Source organism: Cydia amplana, chromosome 9, assembly GCF_948474715.1.
Source record: "Cydia amplana chromosome 9, ilCydAmpl1.1, whole genome shotgun sequence".
NCBI lineage: Eukaryota > Metazoa > Arthropoda > Insecta > Lepidoptera > Tortricidae > Cydia > Cydia amplana.
Genome location: NC_086077.1, coordinates 10,531,308 through 10,551,645, shown reverse-complemented (window position 1 = coordinate 10,551,645; position 20,338 = coordinate 10,531,308). Strand labels below are relative to the sequence as shown.

Below are 20,338 nucleotides of genomic sequence, written 5' to 3'. Positions count from 1 at the left end.
GCTTAGCACCATCGAGCGCCAAAGATAGAGAGTGTATGTTGAGAATATGTGGAGCAAAAAAGTTATTAAAACATGAAAATGGCTCCTAAAATTGCACACCTAATGTTATTTTTGTTGTATAACAATTCGATAACAGTGATATCTGCGATCCCGGGCATGCACGTCCGTCCGCTCAGTTCAGTACTCAGCAGGCTGCATTCGGAGAAACAACATAACTCTTTATTTTGCCTAAGTATACCTTTTTATTTAAAATTTATAGATATGGTGCATATATGTAAGAAAAACAAGAAATACAGAGAAATCATAAAAATCAACTGAAATCAACCCCTTTCAAAACCTAACGACAGCGTTCAACAGGGGCTTAGGGGTGAAGCCTGGAGGCCATAAAGGCGGGAGTAAGGAAGCGCAATTCCTTTAGATAAATATGAAGTAAAATTTTGTATCATTTTCGCAGGCATAAATTAAGGACGAGAAATTCATTTAGGTATTTATAGTTTTTTCCTTTTTGATGTTACCTATTAATATCGCAATCAGAACGTTCAACTCTTTTTAACCGACTTCCAAATCTCAAAGAAGGAGGTTATAAATTCGGTTGTATGTTTTTTATTATTTTTTTCATTTTTTTTTTATGTCTGTTACTCCATATCTCCGTCATTACTGGACCGAATTTGAAAATTCTTTTTTTGAGTGTATGTATATGCATACAGATTGGTCCCGTTTTTGTCAAAACCCAGTTCTGATGATAGGATCCATGAGGAATCGAGGGAACTCCTCAAATCTTAAAGGCATACATATAGTGATTTTTGTGTTTTTATCAACAAATCAAGCATATACATTCAAAAACGTGACATTTGATGAAGTGGAACTGCTGATGAAGATCAGAATGGAACTCTTCAACGACGCATAGTTCACGTTTGGCGATTTGTCCTCTTCGTTATGTTTGTTAAGCAAGTTAAGTTTTTGAGACACATTTTTGTCAAGCTCGAGTTCTGATGATGGGATCCATGAGGAATCGAGGGAACTCCTCAAATCTTAAAGGCATGCGTATAGAGATTTTTGTATTTTCATCAGAAAATCAAGCATTTTTATTAAAAACTGTCGCATTTGATGAAGTGGAACTGCTGATGATGATCAGAACAGAACTCTTCAACGACCCATAGTTCACGTTTGGCGATTTGTCCTCTTCGTTATGTTTGTTAAGCAAGTTTAGTTTTTAAGCCACATTTCTGTCAAGCTCGAGTTCTGATGATGGGATCCATAAGGTCTCTCTGGAGCTGCCTCGCTGGTAATATAGGTATGCTGCCTGCTGTGAGTTCCGGGGCAGTCGTAGGTGTAGTGTTCATTACTGCAGGCAGTGGTTGAATATTAGTCTTAGCATCTCTTTTGTTTTTGCTACGATCCTTCATAGGGGTATTTTTCTTAATTAATGTCGATGGTGATGAAGTCAATCTGCATACATTTTTCAGCGTATCTATTTCTATTTTGTATTGCGACATTTGTTCTTTAAGGGCGAAGTTTTCTGATAGAATATCCTCGATTTCTTTTTCTGCCGATAGTAAACGGGTCTGTAGGAGGGATATTTTCTCTTCCAGGCCTGAAACTTTATCACATTCACATCTATTAATATCAGGACAACTCCTGTTCAGCCTGCTCACATCTGACGAGCTATCAGCACTCTCCGACGATAAGGAAGAAAAAGAGTTTTGAGTTGGTATATTTACAACGATTTCCTTATCTGGCGTAGATCGCGGAAGTTCTTCTGGCATTACTGACTTTACCTCATTCGCCTTTCCTTTCCTTTTTGCTACCGCATTTAACTCTGTGCCACCTGATGATGATGCGCTTCCCGGGGTTAAAGTCAGATTGTTCGTGGCTGCTGGACTCAATTCACAGCAGTTCATGCATTTCCAATTTTTTTTGGTTGTAGGGTTCATCAGATTATACCTTTTTTTAGTATTTGAACATTCCAGGTCATAAAAGCGCTTACAATTAGAGCAGGTAAGAAGATGTCGCCCTTTAATAATTTTTCCGCATTTACCACATTGTTTTTCCATTGTCACTAATATTTCTATTGCAATAATTAAACGCAATGATTGAATCGTATGAACGCACCCAAAGTAATGGTTTCTGAACGAAACATGCGCAGTGTCACAGTGACAGTTGAACGTCCATTTGTCAAAACAGCTGATCGTCGACCCTTAATTATTTTATTTTTTTATTAAAAATACGTAGTTATTTCAAATGTTTTCTATGTGTGCGTAAGCTTAAATAATAATAACTAGATGTGACTTTCGTTTTATGTGCAAAATATCCATGATTTGGCTCACCACGGTGTTGTTTCGATCTTCTTAGTATGCCGGGTAACAGTGGCAGTGTTTACGGTGATATGTAGTAGGGTTTTAATCAGTTTCTTGAGTTTTTCAATATAAATTTAAACAGAGCACTTGACAAAGGTACTGTTCACAACACACCCACACACACAGTAGTACATAAACTCCGTTTTTTTTTCTTAAAAATTATATGAAATAAACTTACAGCAAGATCGGGCGAAGTTATTCCCTCCTCCTCCCACTGGTAACGCTACGAGTACCTTGGTCTCAAATCTCAATTCAAAAGTAACATTTAATGTCAAAATAAACTCTCATTGTTTTTTCAATTGCCAGGTAAAATTTATTTCTTTGTGCAATAGTTTTCTATATTATATATTGAATAGCAAATAAAAACGCGGGAGAAAATTCTTTGTATTAGCATAAAATGCTTCGTTTAGTAAAAGAAATAATGTTTCGTTTAATAGATGAAATTACTTTAATAAGTACCTACAGATTTATTTATAACTTCCCTGTTTGTTTCCTTTTGATAAGTATCAAAGAAGCTATTAAACCGATAAAGAAAAAGCAAACAAGAAAATGCTCAATATAGAACAATATTTTAAGAATATATTGGCAAGGGTCCTCATTCAAGTAAAAAAATTGTCTTTTTCCACTCAGTGTCGTTTAGCTAACAAATAAAATGCGCGCATGTAACGTTATGCACCTGTAATACTCGTAAGTCTCTAAGTTTGGACACTTGGACGTGAAGATAAAATCATAAATCATATTTTTAGAGGTTAGCTATAGCTATCGCCGCTTACGAATATAGGTGACAATCGGATGTCAACTTTAAATACCTACAGATGTAGTGTTTTCCATCGTATTTTCACGGAAATGTACGAACGTGTCTTGCTATTTCAGTCAGTCTCGGTACAAAAAGTACAGTGGTTGACTGAAGTAGCATGACAAATCCGAACGTTTCCGAGAAAATAAGATGGAAAACAATTAGGCAACTACATCTCTGTAGCAGCATTTCTGTTGCGTACCTACAGGAACTTCCGTCATAAAACTCGATGTTAGTTTACCTATGGTAAACCTTTTTAGGGTGCCGTACCCAATGGGTAAAAACGGGACCCTATTAGTAAGACTCCGCTGTCCGTCCGTCCGTCCGTCCGTCTGTCACCAGGCTGTATCTCACGAACCGTGATAGCTAGACAGTTAAAATTTTCACAGATGATGTATTTATACTAAAAACAGAATAAAATAAAGATTTAAGTGGGGCTCCCATACAACAAACGTGATTTTTGACCGAAGTTAAGCAACGTCGGGCGGGGTCAGTACTACAGTACCGTTTTTTTTCTTGTTTTGCTCTATTTTTTGTTGATGGTGCGGAACCCTCCGTGCGCGAGTCCGACTCGCACTTGGCCGGTTTTTTTGGTAGGTTATATTAACCTTTTTTGCTAGCAACATAATGTTCAAAAGAGAGAGTTCGTAAGTACTTACTTTCCTCCTTCATCCCCCTCGGCTGCGGACACTGTATGGAGTCGTACTCGGTGCGCCCGTACTGAGCAGAGTAAATGGCTACTCTTGAGTGCGGATTGCAACTGAGGTGCAACACGTCATTCTCGCAACCCACTTTACTGCGGAACTCATCTGCAAAAAAAAAAATATTCAGCAAGAAAATAATGTAGAAATTTTGCATTTTAAATTTTCCTCACATGCGTTGACCGGTAGGTATTTTCATTTTAATATTGTTGTTTTAATGAAACGATATGTTGTTTTTTCAGGCAACTAGTGGCCCATAGATAATTAACTTAATAACTAGCATGTAATAAAATAAATTTTAAACATATACACATTATGGCTGCGATGCATTAGGTAGGTACGCAACCCAGCAGTGTTAGGCAGCCGGCCATGGTATCGTCTAGCTGATTCGGTTAAATTATTTTTTTTTAAAAACAAACTATATCCTAGTGTGCGTAAAGCTGAGCACCATTCCCAAACTATCATACTACAAATATTCGTTTCAAGCTAATTTGTTTGTCTTCCCCATACATTAGAACGAAACTTGACCGAATCATTCGGCCAAAACTCCTTAGTAACGGTTGCTAGACGTTCAGTAGGAACGTTTTATGTTTTAAGTATTCTTCTTTCTCTGATCTGCGAGTATTGATCTGCGAATTCATAATATCAAGGTAACCTATCTTATTCGTATGACTTTTTAAAAAATAATGAAGAATAAGACTTTTACGGTGCCCGAAATTGTAAAGTACAGTAAGCTGCAAAGTTAAATGATCGACCGTCTGCATAAAAATTTTTTTGCAGGTCACTTTAACTCTGCAGTTTTTGTATGTACATATTTGTAAATACTTTTTAATAAAATACAGAATTGAACTGAAAATGAAAGGCTCATTCGTATTAATGTATGGTTTTAATTTACGTTTTCGCACAAAAGCGTAATAAGGGTGCATCTGAATATGGTGAGGTGAAATTAGCATTTATTTCAACGTTGGTTTTATTTTGTATTTATATTTATTAATATATTTCGTAAGAGTACTAATTAAATACGTAGTCAATATACCTTCCGTATTTCAATAATTATACGTTTGTGAATAAAACAAAAATAAACGACACCTAGGGAACTTAATTAAGTAAAATAATAATTACTTGATAATTACATACTTATAACTTTTAGTACAAGTACAGTTACAGCGCAGTCGGTAAACTACGCATAAAAAACATCAAAAATTATCTAAAAGATATGCCCCTCTCTGTATGTAAACCAATTAGAAACTATTTCAAGTAGGAAACACTTTAGGGGTGTTGTTCTCTCCGCTACTACCTATGATGCTGAATAATAACTGCCTCCCTACCCCTCGCCCTGCATAAAAATTTGTTTGCAGGGGCGGTCAACCATCTCTGCAGCTGACTGTACAGAGTTAGATTCAATTATTTATTTCAGCAGATTGTTTTTTATCTCATTTATTACACATATTTTTACTTTTTTGGTATAAATGCGGTTTCTACAAAACCTTAAATTAGCATTGAAAATAAAGTTGATCTATAAGTACAGTATAAACATTTATGATAACACGAATACAAAATCCCAAGAACAGTACCTACGGAAAAATATTTTTTCTACTCCCGTACTTTTATTTGTCATTTAAAGGGTCGTGCACACACCTTTAAAACCCTACCTTATAGTTGTCAAAACAAGTCTTTAGTCTATGCCCCAAAAAAGAATTTGTGCATACACGCAGTATCTTTTTGGCGATTTTACGATACTTCGCGTAATGACCACTTAAAAAATATTGAATGAAATACAGTGTTGCCAACCTTATTTTAAATGTCATCTCTGACAAATAAGTGAACCATAGCCATGTTTTTTTTTAATTTCTTTCATTCATTCATTCTTTTCCCGCCCGTACCCTCCATTTTTGCTACTTCTTGAATTAAAAATATTTGTTAAATTTACAATTTTATTCCAAAGTAAGTGCTTGGTCGTAGAAAAAGTATTGTATGCAACGTTGTTTAACTGAGTCAAAAAATACTCGTGGCGTCTTTATTAACAATTTTCGGCTTCGCCTCAAATTGTTATTCACGCCACTCGCCTTTTTTGACCTCTCTTAAACAACGGTTGCATAAAATACTATTATGATGACTTACAAGGACGGCATTTGTAGGCGACTTCGACGAACCTCCTGGATCCCGGGCAAGGGTCCACTCCGAAGGCTTTCGGGCTGGTGTTGAACTTGCACTGACGCTTCTTCTGACACGCTTCTACTACTGTCTGTAACAATGAATACTGAACACCTCGGTTAGTTTGCCTGATAAATTAAAGATATTTACAATGGGCATTTAGTTTTGATAAATATGTAATGATGAACGAGCCATTTATAAGTCTTATTAATCAGTTCCTCTCGGGGAATAACTCAGAATGTTGAACCATTTAACCGAATCAACGTCAGCTTTACTTTCTTGGATGCTTGCGTTACCGAAGCAAAAAAAGTACAATAGGTGAAGTCCTAGTTTTATTTTTTTAAACGGCAAGGCAATTTGAAAACCTTGCAACAAACTTTTTTTTTTCCTTTTATTTTATTTACATATATTTTTTATACCATGATACCCGTATCGGGCGTGGCAATGCAATTTATTTTGATACGTAAAATTTAGACGAAACGAAAAACGTTTTTGAATTACGAACTTCTAAAATTTCAACCGAACGTTTTAACAAGTATGAAAGTGTGAAAGTGACAGGCGATAAAATTGCAACCACGCTGCCACCGAGTATAAATTATTACCTACGACACAAATCATGAATTTTAGAATTGTTAGTTATAAGAAAACTATTATAAAAATTTATTGTAATTATGTCGCATGATGTCACTTGCACGTGTTATCAGAATTAAATAATTTATTTCATGGTATAAAATGGGTAATTCAAATAAATTAGTAAGGTGATTGATATTTCATGTGGCATTATTCAATCATTCATTCAAACCAGTTATCTATTCTGTAAAGTTATATAAGCAGCGGTCACTTGGGATCACTGGCTTTTGCTGTTGACTTGTCGACGAATAAAGAACTAGTCGTACTCGGAGTGTCATTTAAAATTAAACCCAATAATAGTATACCTATACTTATTTCGACATTCAACAGGCATAGAATTACAGAAGCTGCAGACTTGTTTTATCTGCGCAAATATTTATTTTTGTGTATTTGGCTCAACTGAACATGCAAAGTAAATGAATGTCGGTACCTATTGATCTAAAAGTTCAACTTAAATATAACACATACCACTCAATACTCATCTTCTTGGATATACAGTAGGCTTCAACAATTCGCTTGGCTCTTTAACTCTACATACAAATTTCACTTCGTTTCATATACCATCTTACACCTTGGAGGATATAATCAAACGGAGACGCCATGTCTGTAATTTTTTGTACAAAACAGTCTGCCGATTTTTGCGGGGGAGGGGAACGTCAAATGTATGCGTAACGTAAAAATAGCCATGTCAGATAAACGTCAGCCCATACATTGTGTATGACCGTTGGCCGCCTATTTTCGACAGAGGGGAAAGCCTGTTAATGGCTACTCCGTTTAGTTGTATCCTCCAAGTCTTACACATACCACAATATCCTAATTTATTTGAAACCAATTTTAACAAATACTAGATTTACACAAACTCGTCATCTTCCTAGCGTTGCCCCGGCTTTCTGCTACAGCTCATGCCTAGGGTGCGCTTTGAAACTAATCTCGAGAATTGGCGTAGGCACTATTATAGTTTTTACGGAAGCAACTGTCATCTGACCTGCCAACCTGGGAAATTAGGCCTCTTCTTGTGATTAGTCCGATTTTCTCACGATGTTTTCCTCCACCAAAAGCGACGGATAAAAATCAAACGATTTATATCGTATATATAAGTTTCCAAAAACTCATTAGTACAAGCCGCGGTTTGAACCCGCGATCTCTGGATTGAAGGTCGCGCTCTTACGAGCGCTTCACTAGATTTACACAAACTATCAAACAATATTATTTTCATTAGGTACCGAACCTGCCAATGTTGGTTTGGTCTGACTGGACTTCATCGAAACTCAGGAAAGCTACCTGAAACTTGCAATATTATTGCAAGGGAAGTTACTGAATACTTAGTGTTGTTCAATCAGTGGAAAACTAGTACATTGTTTCTACCCAAAAACAAACTTAGGAAGCGCATTTCATATTTGGCAGTAGACAGATAGATGTTTTTTGTATAGGAAATTCAGTAATTTTGTACCTGTTAACTTAGAACCTAAATGGTCTGTGCGGTTTCAGAAGAATTTCCTCCCGCAAACGCCTCGACTGTGAAATGAACTGCCGAGGTTTTAATAACTACCTACCGTGAAATTCAGACATATTAAAAATGTACATTAAAACTCTTTACTCACGTTTAAAACATCAAAAGTGTTCTCAGGGAATTACAATATGGAGTCCTTAAAAAAGAAGTTGTTTTAAAGGGTTCGTGACGCGCGTGTATCAGCCGTATAGTTGCAAGCGCCTTTAGGCTACAGTAGCCACTTGCTACAAAGCAGGCTGTGTTCGCCATAGATGTGGTTATTGTAAAATGTATGCAGGCAGCATAAAACTAGCTATTTCAGTATTTTATAAAAGACTAGGTATATTTTTTAGCTTTTTTGGTCACATCGCATGAATATCAGGGTTGTAAAACGTAGTTGTTAATCATTTTATGCACACTAATCCACGTGTGTCAACTTTTCGTTTGAAACGTTTGTTTTAAAATGTTTATTGAATACAATAGTATCGGATTTATCCTGCAGGATACACAGACAAGACATCCTGTAGACCCCCTCTGCCACTTATACGGTAGTTTTACTCCATCTTCGAGTCAATCCCGTGCCGTGATTGGTCCGTGTCTTTGAACGGACCAATCACGGCACGGGATTCGCTCACCTCGTCCCCCCGCACCCCCGTATTTTTGGCAGCGTCGGTTTCATGAAATAATTGCTCTAAACTCCGTCTAGAGGATTCCTAGTCTATGGCAGGATATTAGTATGCGGTTCGAGTAGCCGGCCGGGGTTCGCCGTGTTTCACTACGTTGGTTTCTTTCCTTTTTACCACGCTTTTGTGAGCTTTGACAGCTTTATTCTTTTGGAAACTTTGACAAAATACAGGTAGGTATATTTATTTTAGGAAAGCGCTTAATGTCCCGTAAAACCATAAGGTCCTGATTGAATATATTATAGTTTAACGTTGTTTAGGTACCTATAAATAAATATGAGATAGTCTCACACAAATCGACCTGGTTTCACATTAAGTCCCGCTTGTGTTGTAGAAACTAGACGACGATACGAAATATTTACTTAGATAACATCCATACCGTAGGAACACATATTCATGATAAACTTATATTTTATCAGTCGCACTATATCCCATAAAACATTTTCTGTTCTAATATTGTGTATCTTAAACCTCTAAATAAGTAGGAACACTGATTAAGTTATAACTACTTTGATAAACGGTAGAAAATAGAGAAGCATTATGTGCAAATATTTTTCTTCTTTATCTATTGTCCCCCGAATACTTTTCATAAGTATTCGTTCAAATGAACTCTCTCACAAAAATAAAATATTATTGAATTTGAAGCCAAACTAAATTGTACAAAACGAAACACCATTCCTTGAATTCTTGATGCCGTTGATTTGTAGCATATTTGGGATTCAAGCTCAGCTTTGGCTATAAAGTATAAATCAGTAGCGAAAAGATTGCTACTCTAGACAAAATTTTGTAGTTAGGTACAAATTAACATAAGCTATCGCTGACTAATTTTGATGCTACTCGTATACTCGAAATTAGCGAATATAACAAAGTACCTAATTTGTTAGTAAGCAGAAAATTTGTAGCTCGTCGTTGTTATACCCTAATTTTCATATAAGTTATACCAGAAAAGCTCATAATGTGTTATGACGGATGTTCAGCTAATTGGCACTTTTAGCTCTATTTAAAAATCTAATCACTATGTGACGGGTACTAACATTATTTAAACTTGTTAACATCTTTTGGGACCATTTTAAATTAATTTGCAATATTTGACAGTCAAAAACTTACAAAAGTGGAAAATTCATTAACTCCACTCGCGTGTGGTCTTCCCTTCGGGAACCACTATTGTAGGATTCTTATTGCGGCAAGTATCTATAAAAGCGATAAACCATAGCAGTAAATGGATTCATGGGCGATCAAACTCGAGTCGTCATGAATAACGAGAGGCTACCTAACGTTTTATGGGCCATATGTCTGATGCAATGAATAATGCAAAATACGTTCAAGTTTACTCTCCTAACCGATTCGACCATGCCACAGCAAGTGACGTTGTGCGACCTTACCCCATACGTGACATGCAGATCTACGTACTTAATGCAATAGTAACAGTCTTTGTCATAGCGAGTAATCGATAATTTGAAGTAGATAAGCATGTATCCAGCCAACGCAAGGGAGTGATCCTGATACTGATTTTCTATACAAAGTCAGTTCCAGAACCGGAATTCCCGGTTCTTGCGATACACAATCGGTCCCGGGAGCATTCCCTTGGACGTAAATCTACGTGATGAGCACGCGTAACTTTTTACCATCGCGCGACTGAAAGGGACATTGTCATCAGCATGCAATCACACCCGCAACCCTTATAAGCCTGCTAGTGCGAAACATAAATAAGTTCTATACGAGTATTTACATATTCCGATCTAAACAAAAAGTTAAATTTAGGTTCTGAGGACACTATATTACTCGCACAAATAAAGTTTATGCGGCACCTCGTTAAGTTACGTAGATACGAGCCTGCATCTCAATGGATCCCATTTGCCATCCATTTCAACCGCCTTGACCCGAATTCGCAACGCAGTGACAGCTATTTTAATCGACTTGAATTCCGATTTTATTTACCTACCTAGGTATGTATGGTGCGATGTGCTTTAAAACTTCACGCTGTTAAACAAGAATTATCGCTATTTATTCTTTGAATGTTGTCATTGAATCCAATAAGAATATTATTTAATATCCAACGCTAGACTTCGCGCGCGACTTTCCGCAGGAGATTTTTTTGTAATCCCTTTTTCACTACTGGAAGCGCTAAATTTCTGTTTAATGCTTTTTAATATTCCGGTATTCACTGTCTACTGTCATTTTATTTTCACGCATATTGTGTTTATAAAATGAAACCTGCCCTAGTAGCACGGTAGCATTTTTATCGTTTATCACCATGTCTGTCACGTTCTAACAAGTATGTAAATGCGAAAGTGACGGGCATAGTGATAGTCGATAAAAATGGAACCGTGCTGAGCCCGCAGGGAGAAGCTGCGTTATTCGGTGCTTTTGGTTATTTTCATGTAACAGAACTGTACCTAGCTATTTATATTGAGAGGAATTCTCTGAATATCCGTGCCAGCAGGCGACGTTTGGTTAGGTTTTGTTGTTTCTTTGTTGATGGAAAATTTAAGTTATTTCTCAATTAATCTTGTGCATAGACGTTAGGTATTTTATGTTAAATCACAAACATGAACAGTAAAACTGAGTATTTTTTTTTCTAATTTACTCATAAGACTGGAGTTACTTATTGCTTGTTACCGACTTCTTTGTGCACAATTTACCTGCAGCGCTGCAGGCCAAGAGCAACTAGTATCTCCCAGCACCTCCACAGCTACCGGCTGGTACTCCGCCAGCTCCGAGGCGCAGGATCCCTGGGATACCGACCCCCCATACTGAGCCACTTGGATACTGATGGTGGTACCCCGAGGACATATGAGGGACACCATTTCTTCGTCGCAGGCGGCTTTCTGGTGTGTTCGAAGTGTGCCAAGAAGCAGTTCTGTAGACAATATGATTGATATGAATGACAAATCGTAATAGTTACACGAACAGCTAAATATAAGATTTATATTCACGATAATATTAATTTTATTTTTGAGAAGAATTGGTATTGTATGATTCGGTACAGGCAAATTAATCTTACGCAAATTTTCTTAACACAGAAAAAAGTACCTGATAAAAGTAGTTACTAACTTAATAATTCCTAACAAGTCAAAAGCGAGCTCTGAATAACGAAATATCCATCCTCCTTAAGACAATTTAAAATAAACCACTGACTAAGATTTTGTAGACTCACGCAAAGCAAATACCTAAAAATTGACAGCAAACATACGCACTCTTATTTATTTCACTTTCTTGTCTGTTTATTAACTTTTTGCATTACAAATATAACTGCAAAAGGGAACATTTAGTCAGACTGACAAAGCTACAGATTTGCTTCAAGATTTGCATGTAAGGTTGTAGTACAATTACCCCTAATGGCAGCTGCCAACTGGAGTGTCACTTTGATATAGTATACAAAGACGGAATGTTCCGTGTAGAGGGAGAAGTAGGCGTCGAACATACGGAATTGTGTAGCGCCAAACGCAGGTCTCGCCATTTAGAGAGCGGCAGCAGAATTAAACACATGTAAAAAGAATGAAGTATGGAATTTGTAAGATTAAAAGCACTAACTTGTAATTTATCTATGAAACCTACTACCTAACAAAGTATATTTCCATAGTCTTTAAAATTGTGTTTATAATTCCCTTCCTACAACCTTTTCAAACGAGCATCACAATTAATTTTTAATCAAAAATTAAAATAAGTATTCATATTTTATTCTTAACTGTATAGTTAAGAATAAAATATGAATACTTATTTTAATGTGATGTCACGCTTTGCAATCGTTTGTATAAACGATTGCAAAGCGTGACATCACTCCGTATGTTCTGCGACATAATTACACCCAAATGCATGCGCTTAAGCAAGTCATGTACTAAAGCATGTCGAGATTGGCAGTTTCTGCCACGTTGCCAGCAACAGCAACTTCTGTACTGGATTTTGGTATCTAGGTTTCCATAACATTATCTAATTAAGTCTTCTTCTTCTTCTTCCTCGCGTTATTCCGGCTCATGGGAGCCTGGGGTCCGCTTGACAACGAATCCCATGATTTGACGTAGGTACTAGTTTTTACGAAAGCGACTGCCATCTGACCTTCCAACCCAGAGGGGAAACTAGGCCTTATTGGGATTAGTCCGGTTTCCTCACGATGTTTTCCTTCACCGAAAAGCAACATAAGTTCCGAAATACTCATTGGTACGACCCGGGGTTTGAACCCGCGACCTCCGGATTGAAAGTCGCACGCTCTTACCGCTAGGCCACCAGCGCTTCTCGTTACATTATCTAATTAAGTATACCAAGTAAATTAAGGGATTTTTTTGAGTAATAGTGTATCTGTAACTACTTTTAATTTATTTCTCGTTCTACGTTCTAAGGTATGTGATGTGACACAGCATTATCAGTTATAATAAGTTACATGGGTCACACAGTTTAGTTTGAATAGGTCTCCTCCTGGTAGACAAGCAGGAAAACAACAAAAATTTCAATGTTTAAACTAGATATGATAAGTTTAATAGTACTGTATAAAAACACGCAGTTATTTATCTGAAAACTGTGATAAACTTAAACATACCCAACACCCCTGAAGGGTTCGAAGTTATTCAAGCCCCTTCCCATAACAGTTTACAAAAAACAGAAAAGTTACAATAACATTATTATGTTCATAAAATACGATATGTTGCCTCGATCTGCCTTTCGGCTATTTGGCTATTTGGTTATGAAGATATGTAGTGTTTTATTTACACATCTATATTCTGAGCACTGGGAGGCCTGAGGCAAAATGAACAGTTTTTATGAATTATTTATATAGTTTTTTTTTAATATGATAAATTATATATTATTAATTATTATTATATTATCAATTATGCTGCCTATTATTTATTTTATTTTTGTAATTTCTTGATAATTTAAATCATTACTTATTTCGAAATTGCAAAAGTTGCACACGAAACACATAAATAGCAAAGATAACTTAATTGTTAAGTAACACGATTACTTATGAACACAAGTTCTACACTATTCCTATCTATCTATCGTTTTACGATATAAATTTCATCCTGTTTAACCAATTCAATTTCGTGGTGGTTTAAAGTTAGTGTTCAATCAAAGTGGTTTTCAAACTATCAGGGTTCTAAGAACAATTTAATAGATCCAGCTCTTAAGATTAAGATTGTTTATTATGACGGGATATTTACAACCATACACAACGGGAATTAATCTCGTGTTTACATTATCCCTTGGTTTATTACAAACACCGTTAATCCCGATACACGTGGGAGATTTGTAATACTCAATGCTTTTATGGCACCGCTTTTGTAAATATTTATTCAAAAGCATTAACTGCATTTTAGGATGTTTTTTTGTTAATGCTCGTGAGCGGCCATTTTGTTTGATATTCATCTACATAAAACATGGGAGTTTTCAGGTGCGCTTTTTGATTATTTTATTATGTGACCTACTGAACGTTATTATTATTATTAGGAGCCTGTAATGTCCCACTGCTGGGCAAAGGCCTCCCCCCACTTTTTCCAGTCTTCCCGATCCTGTACAGTCTCTGGCCATTCCTTTAAAAAGGAGTCTAGCTCGTCTCGCCATCGCCGACGTGGTTTGCCAACTCCTCGTTTTGAGCTGGGCTGCCACTCTGTGGCGATCTTGGCCCACAGCTCACTCGGCATTCGGCAGACATGACCAGCCCAGTCCCACTTTAGCTTGGCCGCTTTCCGAGCTACGTCGACCACTTTTGTTCTGGAGCGCAGCGTGGTGTTCCGGATACGATCCATTAATGTCACACCTAATATGCTGCGCTCCATAGCTCGCTGGCAAACCCCTAGTTTGGACCTCTGACACGCCGTCAAAGACCAAGTTTGTGCACCGTAGGTGAGAATTGGAAGTATGCACATGTCCATGAGTCTCCGCTTAAGTGACAGGGGCAGATCGCCTTTCATCAGATGTTTCATGGACCAATAGCTCCTCCAGGCGTTTTCAGTCCGTCTTTCGACTTCCTTCTCTTGTCGCGCCTGGAAGGAAACTAGTTGGCCCAAGTAGATATACTCCTGGACATATGCAACCGGTTCTCCGTTTATCTCAATCCTACCGTAATCGTAATCCTACTGAACGTACTTTATAAAAAAAGGCAAAGTTCAAGCAAGAATGCTATTCATTATTGGCAGTCAATAAGCCACTTCTGCCAAGAAGGTTCAATTACAAATACCTTCTTCATCGACAACCGTAAGTGGTAGCTGTAACTTTTGGGCTAAAGCGTCACGCAACGCAGGAATCTAACAGTTAATTATTAGCGGCAGAGAAAAAAGATTCAAAGATTGAAACAATTGTGCTGTACCGCTTATCTACACTTAAAAGTAGCTTATTGATATTATATACTTAGTACCTAAAAACGATATCCCGTCCATTTTCACACATAGTTTCCATTGTATTGATTCCGTAACTTGTAAATGCCAGCCCATAGAAAGAGTTATCAGTTTTACGTATCTTGGCATGAAAATCGACGAAAACTTCTCCTGGACAACTCATGTAGATTTCATTTGTAATAAATTAAGAATACTTTTAAGCATATTTTACCATCTTAGTTTTAAAGTTCCTGTTAGCACGTTGAAATGTATTTATACTTGTTTAGTAGAGTCTATTATTAGTTATGGTCTTGACTGCTATGGCCTCACGTTTAAAACTAACATAGATAAATTAGAATTGTTACAAATCCGTTTTCTAAAACTACTAGTTAATAAAAAGATAAAACACAGTTGCAAAACTGACTACAGACAATTATTTAAATTATAAAGGTTAGGCAGGTAATTAGTCCATCTTAGGTATATGAAGTAAGTAGGTAAGTATTTATCTAAACATTGTGCAACAAATTGTGTAAGTAATGAAAAAGGTGCGGGTACAGCTTGCTGAATTTAAACCCGCCTTATTTTTTAAAGTTTCAAGTCGATAATTATTTTACGGAGCAGTGTTTTGACGCCGTTCTGTGGAGCAAGAGCTGAGTGTATTGGGGATGGAGTGGGACGAGGTTATTTTCTAAAAATAGAAGACCAATTTGATGTCTATCATTATAGGATCACGTTATTTTGTTACTTCTTCTATACACCGTGTTTTTATTGAATTCCGTTAACTTCGGGGTATGGTTAAGTACGTTTAAGAGAACTAAATGGCATAGTTAGTTTAAAAAAAAAATTTTTTTTCCTTTTTTACAAAAAAAAAAATATGTTTAAAAACTAATGAAATGTAGATTATTCGCAGAAATCGCGAAGCGTCTGGTTGACGTAACTGGTGACCGAAGAGCTGGCGGCTACCTCGCACAACGTATCAGCATTGCGATACAGCGAGGAAATGTCGCCAGCATCCTTGGTACAATGCCTCAAGGGCCTATTTTAGATTTAAGCTAGTTTTTAATTTCTTTTAGTCATACACTGTATATATCTTGTTTGTAAATAAATGATTTAATAATAAAAAAATATTAAATGTAGCATATAGCGTTGTTGTAACACGGGCATTACATTTAACTCAACGAAACAATTGAAATCTGTGACATATCAATGTCATTTCGAACATCAATCGACCGAGATTGTACTTAAGTTTAGTAGCAAATGTATGAACTCATTCTAAACACTAATCAATATGTAAACCGGCCCTAAGGCAAGTGTACACGCTTGTAGAGGCCTTATAGCAAAAAAATAAAATATTGATTATCTCCGAAATGGAGTTAATTAGAATATCGGTGTCTTTGAGAAAGTTACTTGATTTAAGCCCAGGAATGCACCCTTGAAATTAACGGCAATATAAAAAAAACACGGTGTATATTCTTAATTCATTTTATTGTGTTACTACCTAACACCGTGAAAAAAAAAACGACTAAAAATTGTAAAACATTTCTAACTCTAAAATTCTACAAAGACTTTAACAGCTAGATTGACTTACCAAAGCAGAGCTGCCGGCATTATCTCGAGATAAAAACATTTACAAGCGCAACTGTTCAGAGCTTAGGGCACAAGAGCCGCTTAAACAACGGGTCATTAAGGGGAAGTGATCTATTTATAGCATGTGCTCGTATTTCATAGCCGACGAGAGGCGTAATAGAGCGCACGTGGTGCGGACGATTTTGTGCGCGACACGCGACACGAGCGGCAGCGGGAGCGATTCTATTATAACGTTAGTTGCGTCAGTCAATATACCTAGTAAGAAAAACTGGACTTTTTATTAAATAACGATTTTTCCAATTTGGTGTTAGGACTACAAAAAAAATATAGGAAAATATTTAAAACGAGTAGGTGTTCGTTTTATTTACATATGAACGTAATGTGGTGTTCATTAGAAATGGCAAATAATGTAAACAAACCATTTTACCTTAAATCCTTTATTTGTATTAATTATTAGTAAAAATATATGTTAATTATTAGCATGTCAAATGCTAACAAAACTGTCATGTTTGTTTAAATTTTTTGCGATTTCTATTGAACTCCACTTTCAAGTAAGGCCATGAAACATTATTTTTGATTACAACAATATATTTATTCGTATTCTGTTAACACGTATTTCCATCATATTACGACGAATGATAGATAGGAAACATAAATATGAATAACATAACTTATAATTATTGGATTGAATACAATATATCGTATCAAACATGGAATGTCGTGTTCGTGTAATTTATGTTAGCAATCATTATATTCATTAAATCAAATTGATGGTAAATTAAATATGTATTAACTTATACATAGCTCAACTTGCTTATAAGGATGCATCATTGATCCATACCAATACTTTGAAATTGGTTGTTGAAGTACCCACCAACTCTAAAACGAGGATGGATCCACAGATAGCAACAGAAGCCACTTGACTTTAATCGAGGTCTGAACTTTCAGTTTTTTTACGTCCTGGCACAAACGCTTGTTTACACTATTATGTTTGGTTTTCGTCCCTCCGGTTTTTTTTATTAACGTTGTCGGCTTGATGTCCATCGCTTAGGTATACATAATATTTACTTACTGCACCAAATATTTGCTGGCTTTTACAGTTCCATATTTTTTCCCTTTTCAGAAATACCCCTAGAATCCGATTCCGATTTAACAATTGGCTACGGTTTGATATTATTTTGATACGACCTTGAAGATCGGTCAACGCGAAACAAAGTGAACGTCGTTCGTGAGATGCGACCAAGACGATCATGAAGGTCGTATGAAAACCAGGCCAATTCTGATTTAACAATTGGTTACGGTTTGATCTTATTTTGATACGACCTTGAAGATCGGTCAACGCGAAACAAAGTGAACGTCGTTCGTGAAATGCGGCCAAGACGATCGTGAAGGTCGTATGAAAACCAGGCCAAAATCATAACAAAGTGTTAAATTAATAATAAAGTAGTATACAGACGGACTTGATGAAACTATAAAGGTTTCCCGTTGCTCTGGCTACGGAACCCTAAAAATTAAAAACTTAAAGGCAAACGTCATATTTAAAATAAATTGGGCCGCTCCTAAAACAAAAGAACGTAACTTTTTTAAACACCAAACGTTCAGAATCTTGTACCAAAACCACGAGCATCTGTCTCGTGGTTAACATGCAGCCCTTAAGGGGAAACTCCATAATGAGAGGTGAGCTTGATGAAGACACGGTTAGCGGGCCATTTATCTTTGTCACATAAATATAGGATGACAGTTCTGTAGCGCCATTCAGGATCCAATAGGGAAACGCTTTTAAAAAGAAGGATGGGTTTCGATATTATTATAAAAGTATGATTGCGTGCGATTGATCCTTGAATGATTCATCTCAGCTGTGAATATGCCAGAGACTTCTAATTAATATTTCTAACATAAATAGGAGGGTTTTATAACTTTTGATTTTTGTCCGTATGTATTAAAAATAATTATACTTATGGAAGCCAACCACTGTTCTGCTCATTCAATGAAATTGTTCCATAATATATCGACTGAGCCAAAAGGAAATGAAACCTACTACCCACAGGGATGTTTACCGGCTCTCATTTTGGGCGAAAACCTATTTTGGGGCTAGTCGCTATTGTTTAGTCCATTTGTTCAGTTATTGACGCGTTATATTTCACATTTCCTGACAACAGTGCATAACAACAAAGGGCGACAAATAATAAGAGTTTATCGGTTGAGTGTTCGATATTATACCTAAAGGGAAGCATTTAGTAATAACACAAGATCTGTTTAAGAAGCTTAGTTTAGCTTATAATGCATCAAGCATGCGGTCCATGCGGTCTTAGAAGAACATAACAAACGCGCATGCTTGAGAAAAGTTATTTTTTAAGCGGTGTGTACCTACTCCTTCCTGATATACCCGTAATTTGATAATCTCTGACCAAATAAATAAAGGTTATTTTACTTGTAATGGTAAGCGGCAGGTCGCGGTATATTTAAAATTCCAAGTTCTTAACTAGTTGCTTTGTAGAAAAACAAATATTAATAGGTAGTTTATAGAAGGAACTTTTACAGTGATAACTTATTGTTATTGATGTCTTGGCTTACAAATTTGCCCATTTTTCTTTGCTATTGACATTTATGGGCTCTTCCTATCATTATGCATTGGCGAGCTCCTAATACTTATGTAGCAGAAAATTTGGAACGAGCATTTTTATTACAATGGACAAAGAGATCCCCTCTTCTAAAGCACTCATCCCTGTTGAGTGGATAAAAATATCTGACACAACTATATTGGTCGACCGTTAGGACGCCTCAAATGATGTTGAGAACATTGTCGTTTATATTTAGATTGCCAGTAGTCATTAAATGACAAAATGAAGAATTTTAATTTAAAACTTTAAATAAATCGGCTTTACTACTACTTACTTACTTATTAACTAAAGCTAAACCACTTCCTACTAAACCATGAATATTGGAAATGTAATGTCCTGTAATGTCGAATGTAGTTTTATAGTTAGTTATGATCTTATGGTTAGTTTTGTAGTTTGTGTATTGACATTTAGGTTTTCTGATTTTTCTTGTTTTTGACATTCCCTTGTATTATTTCTATTCACATATTCGCAATTATTACTCTTTTTTTATCTTTATTATTTATCTATTTCGACGTCTAAACATACGTATTAATGTTGATTGAGATGAGCATAAAATATGTTATATTATAGCTAAATGCTATTGAAATAAATGAATCTAAGTCTTTATTTCAAGGAAATTGTGACCAAAATATATGATTGTGGAAAACGATTTATCAGAAGATTTCTAGTGCTTTATTTCATGCACGGAGTTGAAATATAATTATCTACATTTAAATAAACTGCCATCTACAAACTAACTATTGTTTTCAATTATTCCTAAATAAATAAATCAAAAACATCTGGTACGTATTAACTTCATAATTTAACAGTTAGCTGACTGTTGTTTGTAGGTACCAATTTAGGTAAATCAACAAAAATGCCCGGAGCAGTGAACGATTAATAGGTAATAAGTTATTAATTAAATCATCACATGTGTCGCGCATATTTTACAAAGACCATCGTGTGTCTGATTTGTGATTTCCACTCACAGGTAATTAATATTTTAATTGGTTGTATCCGTCATCCGACAAAT

General features: G+C 36.1%; 1 protein-coding gene across 2 annotated transcripts in view; it reads right to left on the bottom strand.

The window, feature by feature from the left end:
• The window catches only part of LOC134651103 (protein eva-1-like), a 71,283-nt gene that overhangs the window by 17,670 nt on the left and 33,275 nt on the right, over positions 1 to 20,338 (bottom strand). Inside the window, exons 1-4 of one of the 2 annotated variants that reach the window (XM_063506099.1) lie at positions 16,707 to 16,907; positions 11,453 to 11,670; positions 5,976 to 6,114; positions 3,813 to 3,962 (exon numbers count right to left, since the gene is read on the bottom strand). In XM_063506099.1, coding sequence (XP_063362169.1) covers positions 3,813 to 3,962; positions 5,976 to 6,114; positions 11,453 to 11,617 — 454 coding nt within the window. In that variant the 5' untranslated portion in view covers positions 11,618 to 11,670; positions 16,707 to 16,907. Of the gene's footprint in view, positions 1 to 3,812; positions 3,963 to 5,975; positions 6,115 to 11,452; positions 11,671 to 16,706; positions 16,908 to 20,338 lie in introns of those variants that run through there. The other variant, XM_063506098.1, reaches the window with a different exon arrangement.